At 38.9% G+C, this 18,876-nt stretch overlaps 1 protein-coding gene across 1 annotated transcript in view; it reads right to left on the reverse strand.

Annotated features, from left to right (window-relative positions):
- Window positions 1-2,680: 2,680 nt before the first annotated feature.
- The window catches only part of Psmd14 (proteasome 26S subunit, non-ATPase 14), an 83,577-nt gene continuing 67,381 nt past the window's right edge, over window positions 2,681-18,876 (reverse strand). The window contains exons 9-12 of the mRNA XM_057755394.1: window positions 17,004-17,078; window positions 15,431-15,556; window positions 6,637-6,699; window positions 2,681-4,028 (exon numbers count right to left, since the gene is read on the reverse strand). Coding sequence (XP_057611377.1) covers window positions 3,930-4,028; window positions 6,637-6,699; window positions 15,431-15,556; window positions 17,004-17,078 — 363 coding nt within the window. The 3' untranslated portion in view covers window positions 2,681-3,929. The remainder of the gene's footprint in view (window positions 4,029-6,636; window positions 6,700-15,430; window positions 15,557-17,003; window positions 17,079-18,876) is intronic.

Raw genomic sequence — 18,876 nt, forward strand, 5'->3', positions numbered from 1 at the left:
ACTTCCAGAGTCTGTCTTTTCCAGTTAATACACAGAAGCACACACACCTGAGTCTGTGCTTTGTGTGTAGGTACTGCGTGTCCTTGACGCCCCCTCCCCCACCTTTAAACTGCACGACTCAATAAATAAATAAACAAACCAACCTCCGGCGCTGAAAGCTTCAGCCCTAAGCTGGAAAGAGGAGAAGTGGAGGCGAAGCAGCTCACCCACCCATCAACCCACCTCGGGAAGGTTCGGTTTCCGGCTGGGGTACAGAAACAGTGACAATCTATGATCTCCTTTTTAAGTTTTGAAATAATCATAAGCCGCCGCACCGAAGTGCTTTAATGTATTTGCAGTCATGTTTACTGGGTCGTTACTAAATATTTTATCAGCCAACTTGGTTGCAGATCATCTGAAGAGCAGCTAGCTGGGGGCGGGCGCCATGTATCCTTTGAGTCCCACCGCACTTCCTCCTTTCGAAGGAGGCCCTGGCTTGGTGACAGGTTCATAAGCCTCGCCAGGAAAAAGAGAGGGCTGAATCCCCAGTGCAAATGGGTTCGCTACAAGCGTTGATCTGGGGAGACAGAGTGGAAGTGGTGTCAACGCAGTGATCTTACTGAACTCGTGTGTGTGTGTGTGTGTGTGTGTAATGTTTACATAATCCAGAGGGAGAGAAAAAGAATCCATGCCAGTAATTTTGGATTAGAGAAAAGAACCGCTTTAAAGAGATTTTGCACAATAACACCACGAGGCCCCAAGCAACTCCGAGGTGTAGGGAAAAAAAGATCTCCCAGTACCTACTCCACAGGAGGCCAGCTTCAAGCCTAGAGCACCTGAGATCAACGACCCCAGATCTGCTGCGTGGGGCCAGGCATTGCCAGTCTGCTCTGTAGCTTTCCTCCCTGAAGGCGGTAGGCGCAGAAATGCGGAGTCAACACCGGGCTTAGCTCAGCTCGGGCCAGCAAGGTGGTCAAGAGGCGACGGGCTCCCAGAGACTTAGGGAGCGCCAGGAGATCCTGTCAGGCTCAGACCACAAAGGCTCAAACTCCACCCGTAAGGCACACAGGTGGAGCATCTGTCTTCAATCCAGCCGCCCGAGTATCCCCGGCCAGAGCAACAGCGTTCAAGGCTGGAAACGTGGGGTGGGACTCGGGTACGGTCAGAGAAGAGTTAACAGATTCGGGATGTGGTGGAGTTTAGTAAACAGCCAGCCGGCCAGTGCTGAGCCTGTGCTGCACTGCCACTGGCTGCAAGAAGGTACCAGTTTTGGCCTCCTAAGGGTGCAGGAGCAAGGCCCAGCACTGGTGGCCATAGGCCGGACAAGTTGATGATCAGATGTCTCAGAATCAAGAAGCAATTTTCTGAGAGAAAAAAATAACGCCAGACCCGTTTTCCCTTTGAAAGCAAACCTCAGGTCCTGGCCAGAAAGCTTCACAGACAGGCAGGATTTTAGCTGTTTAGGCACTGGAGCACCGAGTTGGTGGTGGTGATGAATAGCTAGGATGGTATTTGATGTTTTCTTCCCTTATTTTTTGCTGCCACTTTCGCCCCATTTAAGCTGCTTGTGTGTTCTCCTGTCTTTGAATCCCTCGCTTCTGTCACCAAGTGCCTCTCTCCCTCCTGATTCTTACATCATCTTGCCCCCTGAGCATGACACAGAGCCTTAAGTTCACATGAATGGGAGATATTACCTAAGCTTTGTGCCATCTTGGACACCTTAAAAAATACTGGCTCTTAAAAACATAATGAATGCCAAAGTGACCAACAAAGTGTGAAGATTGAAAAGGTATGTGCCTTCCCTAGAAATTGAATTTGGAGGTGAACAGGAACTGTGACCCACTTTCAATAATCAGCCCAAAATTCAGTGGTTCGTCGCATATACGTTTTGCCTTGAACTTTGTGTATATTCACAAGGAAAATGGGGACTCTCGACAGAAGACTGGGTGGGACTTGGACTGTATATATGAGCTTCCTTAGCACTGGTCCAGGCAAATCAATCTCTGCACTAATAACACGGGGGTTTGTTACTAGACCATCTTTAGCTCCTCATCACCTCTGTTGGGGTAGGGGGTATCTAGCTCGTGTTTTAACAAGTTGGTTCAACGCCTCATGTGCCTAGGGTATCAGGCTGCTGGTAAAATGGTTATATATTGCTAGACAAAGGTATTTGCTAAGTGTCTAGTAGGACGACTTGATTTTGATCAACTTAAAAATATTTTTAAAAAGACATGATTACCAAATTAAAAGATTGTGCCAAGGTACTGAAACTGATAGTGTTTCCAACATAAAGCAGGCAGGAGGAAGTGGTCTGTGGCTATTTGAAACCAAGAAAGTCCACAAGGTCAAATAAGAGCAAGGCAGGGAGGGCAATGTAAGCCTTGCTAGTCACAGCATTTAGTAATTCAGGGTATTCTCAGGAAACTCAACCTGAATGCCGAGTCCAGCCCTAGAAATACTGAAGCTTTTCCCCTGAGGGCACTCTATTTAACACACACACACACACACACACACCCCTAGTTCTCTAATATCTGTGAAAATTGTCATTGAACCTAATTATAGTGAAAACTCTGTATCTAAAAAAAATCATGCCCTTAAGTGTGGATTATTCAAGAGAAAATTCTACTTATTTATTTTAATTTTAAATAATTAGATGCAATGCCAATAACTTAATGTTGCAGTTAACAAAATACTATATCTAAAAGAAACTATAAGACAAGAAATAAGCAGAACATATCATTCCACAAGAGAGACAGACAGACAGACTGACTGAAAGATCCTGGAAACTTAAGACAATTCTACCTTCGGTTTCTGACAGTCATCAGATGGTAAGAGCATAAACACAACTGTTGAAATATCTGGTATTTGGGTATACTATGCATGCCATACATGATACCCCTAGTAGGTGAAGTCTAAAGTTAACCAGTAAGTACAACCTTCCTTTCACAAAGAGTTAGAAAAACTTTCACCATATTTTCACAAGGGTAAACCTAGAATTAAATCTGTCTCCATACTGTTAGCTACTACTGGGAGTATTCAGTAAATTGCTTTTCAGTAAGTATTTATTATATAAGGGGGTATGACTGTGTGTTTTCTTTATGTGAGAAGCTATGAGAACTGCCAATAAGCCATACTATTATACCTAACACTGAGTACTTCAACGTTAATTCAGGAAACAACTATTGTTTATAAACTCATGACATTCAATTCACACCAGAATTTATTTATTTTTTTACTTTCTATGCCTGGGATACATAAAAATCTACTGGTGTTCCCAGCAGTCAACTTCTAGACAGTTTCAAAATTGTTTGTAGAATATACTCTTCAAATTGTGAGTTTAAAATTGCCCACCTTTTAAATGAACTTTTCTGAAATCCTGAAAGTGTAATACGTTAAGATATGAATAAATAATGCTGGCTTGAGAGAAAGGCTTTTTTTAAAAAAAAAAAAAAACAATATTTATCTGGGTTACTCACTAATGAGGAAGCCACTCACTAATGGCGATCACTAATTTGTGAAGTTCTGTTATCACAGTGATGCTTCATGTGTTACAAGATTTCAAAACGCGATGAGAAACATAGCTTTGTGTGAGATTTCCAAAGTACTGTCAAATGTTATTCTGTCACTTCTACCCAGTGCCAAAAAGACCTCGGGAGACATGGATTGTAAATGTATTTTATTTTGTAAGCAACAATCAAAATATATTTGTGCTACTGATTTTTTCAAATAGTAAATGGGGTCTTAACAAAATTTGTCCACTTTGATGTATTCCTGAACAACTTTGGAATCTGCAAAACCCTGACTAAATAACCAGAAGCAACTGCACAACTGAGATGGAAGTGGCACAGGTGACTTCCATGCCACCACATCACCTGCAGAGCTCCACTGTGAGCAGTAGGACAATGAAGGGAAGTACACTGAGAGTGTCACTGACAGCTCTCTAGGTTGCTTTATTTAAATACAACAGTATCCAACATTGCTGCCAAACACTGGACAATATTTGAAGTCATAAGCACATCCACATGTTCTTCCAAATGACGTTTGGGATCCTAAAAGAAAAAAAGTAAAATAAGAAAAAGATAGCTGTGTTACTGGTAAACTAATTTTTTTTCCCAAGAGCAGATTAAATTAGTAATGAAGCCTAAATTTACACATATTTTACCACTCAGCTTTTCCAACACATTGTTACATTCTTGATTGTGGCTTCTAAATTTGTTAAATGGAAACTAAAAGAATTACCCAATGAAAGACAGATTTATGCAATCAATGCTAGTTATAGATAAGTTCCACAGATTTTCATAAAGGGTAACAGGTAAAACTCACCTGTTTTTTAAAAGGTACATTTATGCATTTGTATATGCATGAGTACATTCTGTCATTAACATATTTTAATGTCTGATGAAGGTTTATTTAAGGTGTAGGTAAGCAGGTAATGTGAATAATATAAATTGCAAAAAATGAATTCTGTAAATCTTAATATTTCAAGAGAATTATTCAGAAATATTCTTGGATCAAAAGCCAATGTAACTGAAATTTTTAAATATAATTTGGATTTATTCTAAAATATTAAGAATGCTTCATCCAGCTATTCTGAAAAATTGTATCACTGGAACTTAAACAGGCATGACTGAAATCTGATCAGATCCATTTTAAAATAAGGTTAAAAATGAAACTTAAAATTACACTATAATAAAACAAAAAAATTAAATGTTTACTATGTTTAAGGACAAATAAGTTATTTCAGCTAAATTTGAAAGCTTAAAATAAATATTACTAGCAATAAGAAATGATCTTAAAGCATTATTCTCTTATATGTGTTTTAAAATACCTAAGATTTATAACTTTATACAAGTCTTCTTCTCTGGCTTGTATAACTCTTAGCTCTGCTTTTCTTGTTCATAATTTCAACACACCAATTTCTTACAAATGAAAGAACACACGCTACAAAGGATTCAATGATTAGACTACGGTACTATTAGGGCTGGCCCTGAACACATTCCAGATGAAGGTCCTACAAAGACCAGCAGGAGGAAAGCAGGCCAGTGACCTAGTTAACACATGTATGTAAAACATGGGCACCTTGCTCAGGCCTTAATCCCACACTTGGGGAAGTGGAGGCAGGAGGATTTCTGAGACTCTTGATGCCAGCCTGATCTACATAGCAAGTTCCAGAACAGCCAGGGCTACACAGTGAGACCCTGCCTTAAAAAAAAACAAAACAAACTAAGAAAAACAAAACACCATGATTCTGATAATTTTTTTTTTTTTGTTCTTGGTTTTTTTGTTTGTTTTTGAGACAGAGTTTCTCTGCTTAGCCCTGGATGTCTTGGAACTCTCTCTAAAGACCATACTAGCCACAAACTCAGAGATCTGCCCGCCTCTGCCACCAGGCATGCACCATCAACACCTAGTGACCCTGATGATTTCTAAACATCAACTATACATTTTCCAGTTTCAATTTTAATTTAGTCCTTTCATTTTCCTGTGGGCCATTAAAGAAAATACACAAGAAACCACGGCCTCAGAAAGTAATTTACTTAGTGAGTTCTAGAGAGGGTAATGTTCCAAACTGGTAATCTAACATATATTAGATGAAAATAAGCAGAAGAAAATGAAAACAAGGCTGATACCACACAGACTGGAAAATAAGATGAACTTCATTTTATTCTGATTTGAGGGTACTCATTTTTAAACTGTAATAATTAGAATGTAGTCATATTTGTACATATCACAAATTTATAATTTATGATAAAGTCAGACCTTTGCCCCTACTACTCTGCTGGACTAATTGGTTTTACAGCGAATCGGTAACTCATCTATCAGTTATCTACACTACTTGTGGCAGCTGGGTGATTCTTAGAGATTTCCCATCCAAGAATGGTCCTGGCCCAAACCTACATAGCTTGTGAGATGTGATGGGATCAGAGCATATGGTAGGATGGCTGAAAGCAAAGACAGCTTAGTGTCTTGCATCTGAAATATCAAGATTCTGCCAACATCAGCAATATGATAACCATGTTCCATGAAATGGGGAAAAATGTAATCAACATTCTTTAGAAAAACACTCTAATTAATCTGTAGATTCTTTTAATTGCTGGGTATGTTCCCCCGTCCTCTGATAACCAGGTTTAAATATATATTTCATCTTAGAAGGGCAAAAGAATCACTATTTAAACCCTTTCTCACCAAGTAGTCAATAGAATTCTAAACTTTCTCAGGGTGTCAGCTATACAGTAAAACGTATCTTTAAAAATAGTTACATATGAAGTAAATCTATAGGAATTCTACCTACCTACTGATAAACGTATCATTAACAAAATCATTATTAGTTAAATAAACCTACCATCCTTTTTATTTTACATCATCTACAGTAAACTTAACTCAGGAATCAAGTGTCATTTAATTTATTTTTAGTATACTATTTTCACTAAGGATAGACAGTGTGTCACAGGTAGAGATTTATCATTTATTCTCTACAGATAACAAAGAGAATCTGATATCTAATAAATATAGTGGCCTTTAAAATTTTACTATGTTTAAATGACAGAAGAAAGATGTAGTATAAATAGACAAGAAAAAATGATAGTCCCTAAAACAGTCTTAAAGCTACAAGAGCATGTTAGCACGTGACTGTATACCCTATTACAGTCTCCTCACCTGCTTGCCAACATTCTTTATTGCCAGCTGTTCAGGTGTCATCTTATCTTCTTCTTCTACAGCCTGTGAATGAACACAAAGGAGAGTTCTGAATTCTGTATTTATTTTCCCACTGATGGATAGCCACCAAAGCAAAGGGGATCATAATTCCCATTCAGAGCATCTTTTATTAAAACAATTTGTTGAAAAAAGCAATTTTGTTAATCCAAAACAATCTTCGGGGTAATGAACACTATTACTACCAACATTTAGAAACACTTAAGAAATATATAAACAATACCAGAAAATATCACACTGGATCACTGAACGGCACCGGAGAGATGGGGAGCTGGAGTATGGGGTAGCGTCTTTGCTACTAAATTCCTCTTTTTCCGCCCTCCTCCCCTAACTTCCCCCTTCAAGTTCCCATTTCTCCTTCATTTCTTTTGCCAGTCTAGCCTGTGTGTATCTATTTGGTATCAGTAAGGATGAAAAGATCTGCTGAGTTTTGATCTAACATATGCCATCGTAAATTGATCACTACACATCTTTAAATTTCTACAATACACATTAAGAAAAAACTCACAATTCCACATGAAGTATAAAGAAATAATTTCAAGTTTTTAGCATCAAATTAATTCCAGAAATTAAAAATCTGATTAACAGCACAAGAAAACCATCTATCTACTACTTCAGAGTTAACTACAAATTCTTTGTGAGTTACAATAAGCTTTCTAGTAAAAATCCCTCACACTAATTAGAACATCTAGACTAGAACTGCAGCCTTGCCCTTTCGAAACCATCCCATGAGCCTCTCACAGAGAGTTTCAACCTGACCAAGTCTGCATTTGGATAGTGGGTGTATTAGGCCTAAAGATAGAGCCTGTATCTGCTGAACTCATGGTCTATAATTTATTCATGGCATCCGATAAAGAGAAGATGAAGAGACTTAAAGATCACCAACCTCCATAAAGCTACCACAGCATTTACCACAGACGGTAGAAAAGGGGTAAAATAGTGGTGTCAGAAAGCAGGAAACCCAAATCCCAGTGAGGTTAGAGTTGGACACTCTAAACTCAATAATCTCACAGCTGCCAAATTTCCTCATGTGTGAACAATGAACATGTAGGAAATGCAATCATCAGACATTTCCCATAAACTGGGAAGTTTGGCTGTATTTCACACCTTCTTAATAGTTTTGTAAACAGAGAACTTGAAAATGAGCAAAGATGGCAAGTGTCTAATTTTATAAATGGACAAACTATCTAGAGAATTTTCACCAGTAGAACCTGCCTAAAGAGAAAAGATGGTGACTATCTCTTGTGTCTGCTGGTGACTAGAGGGTGCTTATTTATAACGTATTAGGAATTACATTCAAACCTGAAAGCAGGAAAAAATTCAAGGCACAAACACTCCAACTAGAATTCCCCAGACAGAGAATATGTTCATTTTCCAAGTCAGATGTCACTCTGTTAGTCCCTGATAGTTATGAAAGTATTTCTAACTAGGAATTGCTTTCCCTACTTTTTCAATGTTTTACAAAAATTGACTGAAAGGCAATATAGTTTATCTTTCTAAATTACTTTCAAAATTGTGACAATGTACTTTGCTGCCTCGAAAACGTGTTAGATGAAGGCTCAATTCTCCTGAGTGTGTACTCCATACCCATTCAGCGTTAGCTGTTCCACACACATGGCAACAACAGTACTCACTGCAGTACTGGAAGGAGGCAAGAGTTTTGGAATTTGGCTCAAAATACCAATTCACATATAAATAATCATTAGAGAACGTTTTGGATTAATGTAAGTATCAAAGATGAAAGTCAAAAGCACTTAAGCCTTTTAATATTATTTGAAACGAAAAATATGATATAAAAAGCACCGATAAAATTTTAAAATCTTGTACAACATTTAACCACTTTAGCAATTAGTTTTTCCATCCCCAATAATTAAAGAGAGTTCACAAACTCTTTGAGAAGTGCAGATGGTAGAAAGTACTCCCAGCCATGGGTGCCATCTGGGAGAGGAGGAGCAGCTGCAGATTCAGGCATACACTAAGGTTGCAAGCCCCCACGACAGGAGATGTACGCACATCCCTTCCAGTATAAGAGAGGCGTGGTCACGCCATCCAAGTCCTCAGCATTGTCTCCCTACCTGAGTTACCTACATCTATCTACCATCTGGGCAAGCCCAGTCCGTCTTCACTCACAGTTCTAATCTGGCTAGTCCCCAGGAAAAATTAAGAAATGGTAGCAGCAGAAACAAATGAAATTCAGGCACAGGCAGTGTCCTCACTAGGGAACTTCTGTGTTTATGGCAACTTCTGTGATTTGGCTTCAAAATTTGCTTTTGCATTCGTGCTCTTCGGTTTACTCAACCAACAAAAAAGCACTGAAAATGTTTGTGGCTATTCACACTAGAAACGTTTTTAACAGTTTATCAACAAAGACCCCCAGATGGCTATCCCATCATGCACGGTCTGCACACTTCTAAGAAATTCTTGGAATTTGGTCTGCTATGTGATCATAATCCCCTCAAATGTACCCTCTATCTTAAAGAGACTTTTACTAAAACCATTAACACCATTCTTTTTTTTTTTCCTACTAATGATCAAAATTTTCAAATGAACAATATCTCAAATTTCATCATTATTTATCTTTTAATAGAGACTGGACCCTTGGCATGTCACTAGCATTCTTGACAGATAGCCACAGAGCAACTCCACTTCTCTGAACACCTGTACAATTAATTACTCCAACACCTGTTATCTCTCCTGTCCCTTAACCACTGCTTTTTAACATGTCTTTTCCCACATATACCTCTGAAAAGCCCCTTTTTTCTTTACTGGCATTCTTTCTTCATTCTACAACATGTTAAAATTTCATTTAAGTACACGCTTTTAAACAGCATCAATAGAGCAATTTATTTTTCATGTAACGAAGGACAAAAAAGCTAGAATGGCATATATTATGTTTTTACCAGTAAACAATCTCTGTGTAACTGCTAAGTGTTTATTTCTTTTGTAACTTTAAATTTTATATCTCATAGTGAATATGAATAAAACTAATACTGATTAGAGAGGCAGAAAGTCTAAATAAAAGGCTTTTACAAGATATATTTTGGAAAGCAAAGTGAACAAACATGAAGCAATATGTAAACTTTCTAAGATAGAAGAAACATGAATATAAAGGACAACAAAACTTTTGACTACCACCACTAAATTGCAGCATACGTATGCATGTATAAATGTGTCTATGTATATATGTATGTATGTTCTTGAGACAGGGACTCACCATGTAGCTCCGGCTGTCCTGAAACTCACTATGACCAGGCTGGCCTCAAATTCACAGATCCACCTGTCTCTGCCTCTGAGCGCTGGGATTAAAGGTGTGCGCCACCACTGCCCAGACTCACAGTAACATTTGTAAGGAGGAAACCTCATTTCTTTAGATGGTGTATCATGAATAGTAATAAAGCCAAATACATGATTTACCAGACAACCTCACCAACCTCACACAGATCCTTTGCAAAAATCTTCTTTTTTTGGGGGGGGGGGGGGGGGTTCGAGACAGGGTTTCTCTGTAGCTTTGGTGCCTGTCCTGGAACTAGCTCTTGTAGACCAGACTCCCAGAGATCTGCCTGCCTCTGCCTCCCGAGTGCTGGGATTAAAGGCGTGCGCCACCACCGCCCGGCCCTTTGCAAAAATCTTAACAGGAAATCCCATTTTAATGCATAATAAAATCAAATAGGGGATATAAAATAAAGATCCCATGAGTATGTAAACATTTGCATTTATAACAGCAATTTGTAACCCAGTCTTTTGAAAAACAAAAGGGGTTTTGGTAAGCTAGCATATTGGTGCACACCTCTGATCTCAGTACTCAGAAGAAGAGGCAGGGGGATTTGCGAGTTTGAGGCCAGCTCGGTATAAATATTAAGTCCCAGTCAGGGTTCTGTGAGAGATTCTGTCAAAAAAGAAAGGGAGGAAGAGAAGTTTCTGGTAGTATCTGCTAGTTGCCAATATCCATCTTCCTTTCTTTTTATTTTGTCTGATTTTCCTACAGGAATCAATGTTCTCAGCTACAAGACTACATTATATAAACTTTCTTGCTGCCAGGGGTGCTCACTGGGCCATTCTGCCAATAAGAGATAATCAGGCTTCTGAATGGACTATACAAAGGCTCCTAAAAAGGATTCATCCCTTTGGTTTTCCTTTTCTCCAGTTGTAAACTTAGGCTTAGCAGCGGCACTGTACCTTATGATTAAGAGATGGATGTCAATAAAGTGAAAGAAGAACAGAAAAACAGAAGGAATCAGAATCTGACTCTGAAGTTTCAAACTGGCCTTAAAGTGTAAGAGAGAACTTTAATTATATTTAAGCAATTGCTATTTTGAGTTAACATGACATTAGAAATTTAAAAAACAGAAAGTCAGGAGTTACATAAGTATAGAATTTTCTATCTCCTATCTTAAAGATGACAATGTTACTAAAACAATGTTGACTTATGACATATATTTAAAATAAATATCACTGTCAAGGGACTAAAAAGATGGCTCAGCTGTTAAACGCCCTTAGTATTCTTCCAGAGAATTCATTCAGTTCCTAGCACCCATATGGCAGTTCACAACCTTCTGTAACTCTAGTTCCAGAAGATCAAATGTCCTCTTCTGGCCTCCCTGGGTAACAGGCATGCATGTGGTAAACATGCATACACACATACATACATATTCATACACATAAAATAAATACAACCTGTAAAATAGGACAGAATACTCCCACTGGCAGCACGTTTCATAAGCTTTTAATATTGAAAGTTTTGTCTACTTGTTTGGTTTTTTTCTTTAATAAGGTAGAAACTTTTTCATGCTAAATACCATTTTTTTTTCTAATTCTTTTGATCATTTGTTTTAAAAAGCATTCTAACCACCTATAACATTCCTGACATAACAGTTCTGAAAGTTATCTCCTTATTGTCTTGGATTTCTGTTTCATTGTAAATAATCTATCACATTACATTCAGATAATGATGATTTGACCCATTTTCCTCAATATTTACATCTTGTTTTTCTTATCTAAGTACATGAGCACAAAAATTTTCTACCTAATAATTACTTAGTTTATATGAATTAATATAAAATGATCTCATTTATCTAAAAAGTAAGCTATCAGGTAAGATTTTTTTTCTGTGGGGGTTTGTTGGTTTTCTTTGAGACAGGGTTTCTTTGTGTAATAGCTCTGGCTGTCCTGGAACTCTCTCAGTAGACCAGGTTGACCTTGAACTCACAGACAGCCACCTGCTTCTTCTTCCAGACTGCTGTGATTAAAGGTGTATACCACCATGCCTGGCTTCTATGTTATTCTTAAAATGATCTTTTGTAATCCATCTTTTGACCTATATTCATTTTCAAATATGTAATGAAACGTTAGAGTTTTAAAATCTAGCAGGAGCATTTTAGTCTCCATAGATGAGGGGTTTGGAACACAGTGCTGCGGGAGTTACAGCCTAGTCATTAGAACAACCATGTGAATTATTACAATAATAATCAAGCAGAACTCCTGTATGGAATTCAGACCAGAAGAATTTAATTATCTCCAAACTCATTTTACTTTAGGACCTGACTGGCATCTAACAATAATTACCTTAGTTTTAAAACCCAGCCAATTAAAAAGAATGCCATGAAAAACTGGTAGTATGGGCCTTCCTTGTGTATTTTAAGTGTTACTATAAAAACTTCACCGTTTTCTTTCAATCACAGAGGGAATTACATTCCCAAATTTGGACTCTTCATATCACAGCTTACACACTGTTTTCATTTTTTAACTAAACCTTACAAGATTTTTAGTGCTACAGAGATTTTTAAAACTGTAATATAGGAAAAAAACTTCTATGGATGGGCAGCAGTAACCATAAATAGGTTATTTCCTGGCAGAAGGAAATATGAATTTACTTAAATGTAATGTTACAGAGAAATAAAAATCATTCCTACAGTCTGCTGAATAACACTTGTTCTTTCTTTTCACAATAAAAGGTTAACCGTGTTAAATGATAAACTACTACTTTCTCTCTTCATCCCCACAGTATGAAAGCACCACTAGAAAAAGAACTCGCTTACCAGGGGTTTCCAGCTGAAATCAAGCTCTAGGGTACACTTGTCCAAACCTGACCTCACTGCGGGAATGTAGTTTTGAAGACCCCACTGGCTTTATGGCAAACCTTAGTTCTTTCAATGAATGGCCTATTACATTTGTTGAACCTTATATACTGTTTCTTGTACAGTTAATTTTTTTATATATACTACAGTATTTAAAAACAAAGTTTTACGTTCTGGTATAACAATAACCAGTCTTTTGTTTTGTTCTGGCTTTTTGAGACAGGGTTTCTCTGTGTAGTCTCAGCTGTCCTGGAACTCAGAGAGAGAGAGAGAGACCCCCTGCCTCTGTGCCTCCCTAGTTCTGCGATTAAAGTTGTACACCACCACTGACCGAGTTACAATAATCAGTCTTAACTACAACTCCCAAATCTTGAATTTCAGCCTTTACTTTTTATTAATTCTTTTCCTTTTTTTTTCTGTTTTGTTTGTTTTTGAGACAGTGTTTCTCTGTGCAGCCCTGGCTGTCCTGCCTGGAACTCATTATATAGACCAGGCTGGCCTCAAACTCAGAGATCCACCTGCCTCTGCCTCCTGAGTGCTGGGACTGAAGGCGTGGCCACCACTGCCCAGCATTATTAATTTTCAATCCCATATTCTGAACTGTTGAAGAAATGTAACTTTGGATATTTATGTGTGTATCTTGGTAAAGGTCACAGAACTAGAAAGGGAGCAGTGAGAGGGGGAACAACAGGAAGTGGGGCAGGTAGAAGCAATAGAACACATGTGACATCAAAGTGGAGAAGGAATGGGGACAGAATGGGGAGAATCAACCAAAACAGAGCATGTAAAAACACCACAAGGAGACCTGTTATTTTGAATGTCCAGTTTTTGAAAAATAGCTTCCTTCATTCCTTTCTATCCACACTGAAAAGGCTACTGCTACCAACACACCACTAGTCACGTAGGCAGGGATGTTAAATTCCTCTTCGATTTTCCTCTTTTCACAGAATTCAACTAGCGAGGCCTCCATCCCCACTGCACTACACAACAGAGCCATTCAGCGTGACTCCTAAAGTCAGGCTCTGGGTGCGCTGTGCCTCTGATCAAAACACACTCTTTAACCGCCTCCTATCCACCTCACACTCACCCCAGGCACACACACCGTTTTCTCAGTCTATCCCACACCTTTTCTTTTTCCCAACCTCTCCTATCACCAGCTTCAAGACTCTGAAAGCTATGATTTCATCCTGCCTACTCCTGAGTTTGGGCTCTTTAGGCTCCACATACTCGTTAGGAATTGTCTTTATGTGTCTAGTTTGTTCCACTTCGCCATGTCTTCCAGGTTTATTGTGTTGCAATGACAGGACTTCTTTCTTCTTAAAGACTTATCAGCATTATATTGTGAACACAAACACACAAGGAGAGAGAGAGAGAGAGAGAGAGAGAGAGAGAGAGAGAGAGAGAGAGAGAGAGAGAGAGAGAGAACTGCACATTCATCTGTTGCTGGACACTAGGAGACTCTGTGCCTTGGCAATTTTGAATACGGTCAGCAAACCTGCCTCTACCTACACAGCACTGTCCCCTGTGCAGCAACCTTCGCTGCGCTGTCCCCACACCAAGCTTCTCTGCATGGGCTGGGAATGCAACTCAGGCCTTTACAGACTGCACCATCTCCCCAACCCAGAACCTACACATAAGTATTTTCAGGGGAGTGTGCATAATGACCTCGTCACATGATTTTTTTTTTTTTTTTTTTTTTGGTTTTTCGAGACAGGGTTTCTCTGTAGCTTTGGTGCCTGTTCTGGAACTAGCTCTTGTAGACCAGGCTGGCCTCGAACTCACAGAGATCCGCCTGCCTCTGCCTCCTGAGTGCTGGGATTAAAGGCATGCGCCACCACCGCCCGGCTCATCACATGATTTTTAATGGCCACATAAAGTCAGGCCCTAGTCACTGCTCTTTTCCATAACACTAACTATGATATACTACGCTGTCCTTGTTTATGTTCTCTTATAGAAAGCAAGCTCTCTGGGCAACAGGGATTTTTAATGTTTTACCTTTTTTTTTTGTTGTTGCTTTGTTTTTTTTAGCATGCCCCAGTGCCTGGAACATAGTAAGTTTTCAGTAAATACTGATTAAGTGAAAAATGTAAAAGGTCACAAAATAAATTAGATATAGCAAAAAAAAATTATTATTTAAATTTTTGGAGACAGGGTTTCTCTGTGTAGCCCTGGTTGTCATGGAACTCACATGGTAGATGAGGCAGGCTGGCCGCAAATTCAGAGATCTGCCAACCTGTGCTTCCAGAATGCTGGGATTAAAGGTGTATGCTACCATGCCTGGCTTATATTTTATTTATAAGTATTTACATGTGTATGCCATGTGCCAAATCCTCTGGAGCTGGTGTTACAGGCAGTAGTCAGCTGCCTAACATGGGTGCTGGGAACTGAGCTGAGAGCAACAAGATGCTCTTGACTACTAAGACATCTCTCTAGCCACCAGCTGCCCATCTGAAAAAAACCCCAGGTGCCTTTGTTCACATATTTCCTATGGCTACATTTGCAAAACGGTGCAAGGTTTGGGGAAGAGTCTAGATTGCCTATACATCAAGTATTTATTTTCTAACCTACAAAATACGTCTATTTTTCATTATTTATTTTATAAAACCACTTGGTATCTGATTATATACATTTTAACAGTTACGAAGAAAACAAATGATTTTTACCTTATTATAATTCTTGGCTAATTCCAACATCTCTTTTACCACTGATTCATTGTGTTTACAATGTTCACTGTAGTCCTGAAGTGTCAGTCCTTCCATCCAACTCTTCTTATGCAAATTTAACAGCATCTAAACATAAAAGAAAAGGAAATTATTTTGTTGCCTTAAAAACATTTCCTTTCCCTATCTTGAGAACAAAAAGACTTCACAAAAATTAACGAATATAAACTTAATTTTATCCAATCAAATAAGCACCAATTGGAAATATCCTAAATTTATACCACTATACCCAGGTGCTCCAAATCCACGCCCTTTGCCTCTGTACTGACCGCGGTTACTCCATCTCAAATATTTACATTCACTTGTCCTTTGCTTAGCAGAGACAGATGCCCTTCCTAACTACACTAACTGAAAAAAAACATCTCACATTGTTTGAACAAAGGTCTTTTTTCTTCCCTTGTCTTACTATCTTAATTTTATAGTGTCTATGAACATTTTCTTCTTTATTCAGTTAACATTTAATATCCTCAGGGTCTAGCTAGACTCTTAAATTACACACGGGTTTGTTATAAAAACTTAATATTTACTTGTTGACAGGACTGAAAAATAAAGCCAGGAAAACCATCACAGATATGTTTACTTTTCAAACACATCAATAAACTGGGATTAGGCTACCAGCTGAGAATCTGAACAACTTAGATCCCCAAACTACTCAAGTTCAAAGACTTCATCAAAAATGCATTTGTGTGCACGTGTAGACTCTGGGGCAAGGGGCGGACCGCATTCTGGAGCCCAGGGTGGCTTCAGACTCACAAGTTCCCCAAAGGCTACGACCCCTCACCTGCCTTACAAATTGACGGTTTTCTTTTACTACGATTATTTTTGGGAGTGAGCACACGTGCCACACCATACATGTGAAAACCACATGGGTGCCAGCAACTACTCTGGTCATCAGGGGCAAGAACAACATATGTTAATCAGAAAAGGAAAAAAAACAAAACAAACAAAAGAAAACAAAACCAACCGGGGAATATTATGCCCAAGTAATTCCTCCTTCTTTGCTTATTTCCATCTTCTCTATGTCCCAGCTTTGTACCAATGGTTGCAATCACCCATGCTCTACACTGGCCCATAACTGAATGCTAAGAACGGGATTTTACCAACATAGTCACTACAAGTGCCAAGACATCCCTACCACGCCTGGACAGGATTCCACTGGAATGCTCAGAAAAGACTTGAGGTTGATTATCCAGGTTAGCTGAATAAGGGCTTTTATTCTGAGAGAGCAGATGAACTAAAGAATTAATAATATAAATGTAAGGGTTTGGAGAGATGGTTCTGCAGCTAAGAGTATATGCTACTCTTGCAGAGGACTCAAGTTCAGTTCCCAGCACACACATCTGGAGGCTCACAACTACAGGAGACTCCAGTTCCAGGGGATCCAACAACCTCTTCTGACCTCTGAGGGCACCAGGTATGCAAGTGGCACACAGATATACATGCAGGCAAATCTCATGACCATAATTATAAAAACTAATTTTCTTTAAAAAGAAAAAGATTTTTTTCATTGACTTACCTTCTGTTCCAGTTCATTTTTTCGATAATTAATAGTGATGGAGTAATAATGTCTGTTTAATCCATGAATTAATGCCTATAAAAACAATTTTAAATGATAAATTAATCTTTCACCTAATCTAATACATATGTTTGAAACTGTTGACATATCTTAAGCATGACACACCCACCTCATCTTTATCTATTTTAAGACAATGTACCTCTGTCTGGCCTGAAACTCACTATGTACACCAGGCTGACTTTGAACTCATAAAGATCTGTGATAAGGGTCTAAGTATCCACCATGGTAAAAGCCCTTGCGACCAAGCCTGTCAGTCTAAGTTCCCGCTCTGGGACCCACAGGGTAGAAGGAGAGACTCAACACCTCCAAGTCCCCTCCCCACAACGCAAAATATGTAAAATGTAATACATTTTTAAATAAAATTGAAAGGGATCTTATTATAAATACAAATTATTTTTCTCAGCTACAAGTTTAAAGGATTGGGAATTTAATTAGTTAATTCTTCAAAGCAGTTTAGGTACTTCACAAATTCAAGCTTTCCACAGCCTTGAAAAAAAATCTCAACTCATAAGCAGTTACAAACCAACTATCCATATTTTATTGTCTGATTTTTATGGTGTTTGGGAGGGAGTTTGCTATTTCAGAAGGAAAGTCTAAAATCCTATAATAGTCCACATGTGTCTGCATCCACATTAATCTGGGGTAGCACTGAGAATTCAAAGCCAGATCACTGACTACAGTCTATGTCCGTTCTGATGTACTGTGCTACAATGCAATCCCTGGTAAGGTTAAGTCTACATATTTTTAAAACAGTCTTAATTTGAAGATTTACTGACCAAAAAAAAAAAGGGGGTGGGGTGGGGGGACCACTGATATCAGCCAATGACTTTTAAGAGGTTGGACCAGGTTAGAGAGTGACCTTTTGGTACCTAGAGAAAACTGCCAGCCCACATAGGGGCTCTCTCTGGCATCTGGTAGTAAAGCACAAACACCGTGACAGATTAGCAAGTACACGAAGTACACGATCAAACAAAGATAGCCGACAGTCTTCCAACTTCACTTTCTCACCCACTGCACGCACATCCCCAGGACATTCCTTCCAGAGTATAACCTCATGCAGTAGGAGGACTATAAGACCGGTGGTTCTCAACCTCCCTAATGCTGGGCCTTTAATCCTGTTCCTCATGTTGCAGTGACCCCCTCCAACCATAAAATAATTTTCTGTGTTACTTCCTAACCGTAATTTTGCTACTGTTATGAATCGTAATGTTAACATCTGTGTTTTCGGATAGTCTTAGGTGACAGCTGTGAAGGGGCTGTTTGATCTGAGAATCAGTAGCTCTGTGCACTTATGGTAAGCACGCAGGTGTTTATGATCAGCTTGCTGGACATCACAGCACACACTTGTGATCTCAGCTCCCAGGCGATCAAAGCAGAGTTCTGGATTTGAGGCTGCCCTGGGCTACACGGAGCCAGGTCAGCCTGGACACACAGTCAGACTGTCTCAAAACAAAACAAAGCATCACACAGGCAACATATAAAATAGGCCAAAAATTTATTTAACTCTCAACTATAATATAAAAGAATGAGACGATCTAGCAGCTCTTACAAATTAACAGTAACTCAAGCAGCTCCGTTCTCTGGGCCTCAGCTGCCTCATCTAGAAAATGTTTCAGGGCCATTATAATAGTTTCACTGCTGTTCTTTACAACTCTGTGTTTTATTAACTATTTTCAATAATTATAAGTATTGAAAATACTTTCACTCTATTGCACAATGTAGGCGCACTCAGGGCTACACTTAGAGACTCAAAGTCCAGTGCATACATTGGGGAACCAATGTTTATTAATGTCCAAGAGGAAGACAACTCCAA

The sequence above is a fragment of the Chionomys nivalis genome, chromosome 22 (assembly GCF_950005125.1).
Source record: "Chionomys nivalis chromosome 22, mChiNiv1.1, whole genome shotgun sequence".
NCBI classification, from domain to species: domain Eukaryota; kingdom Metazoa; phylum Chordata; class Mammalia; order Rodentia; family Cricetidae; genus Chionomys; species Chionomys nivalis.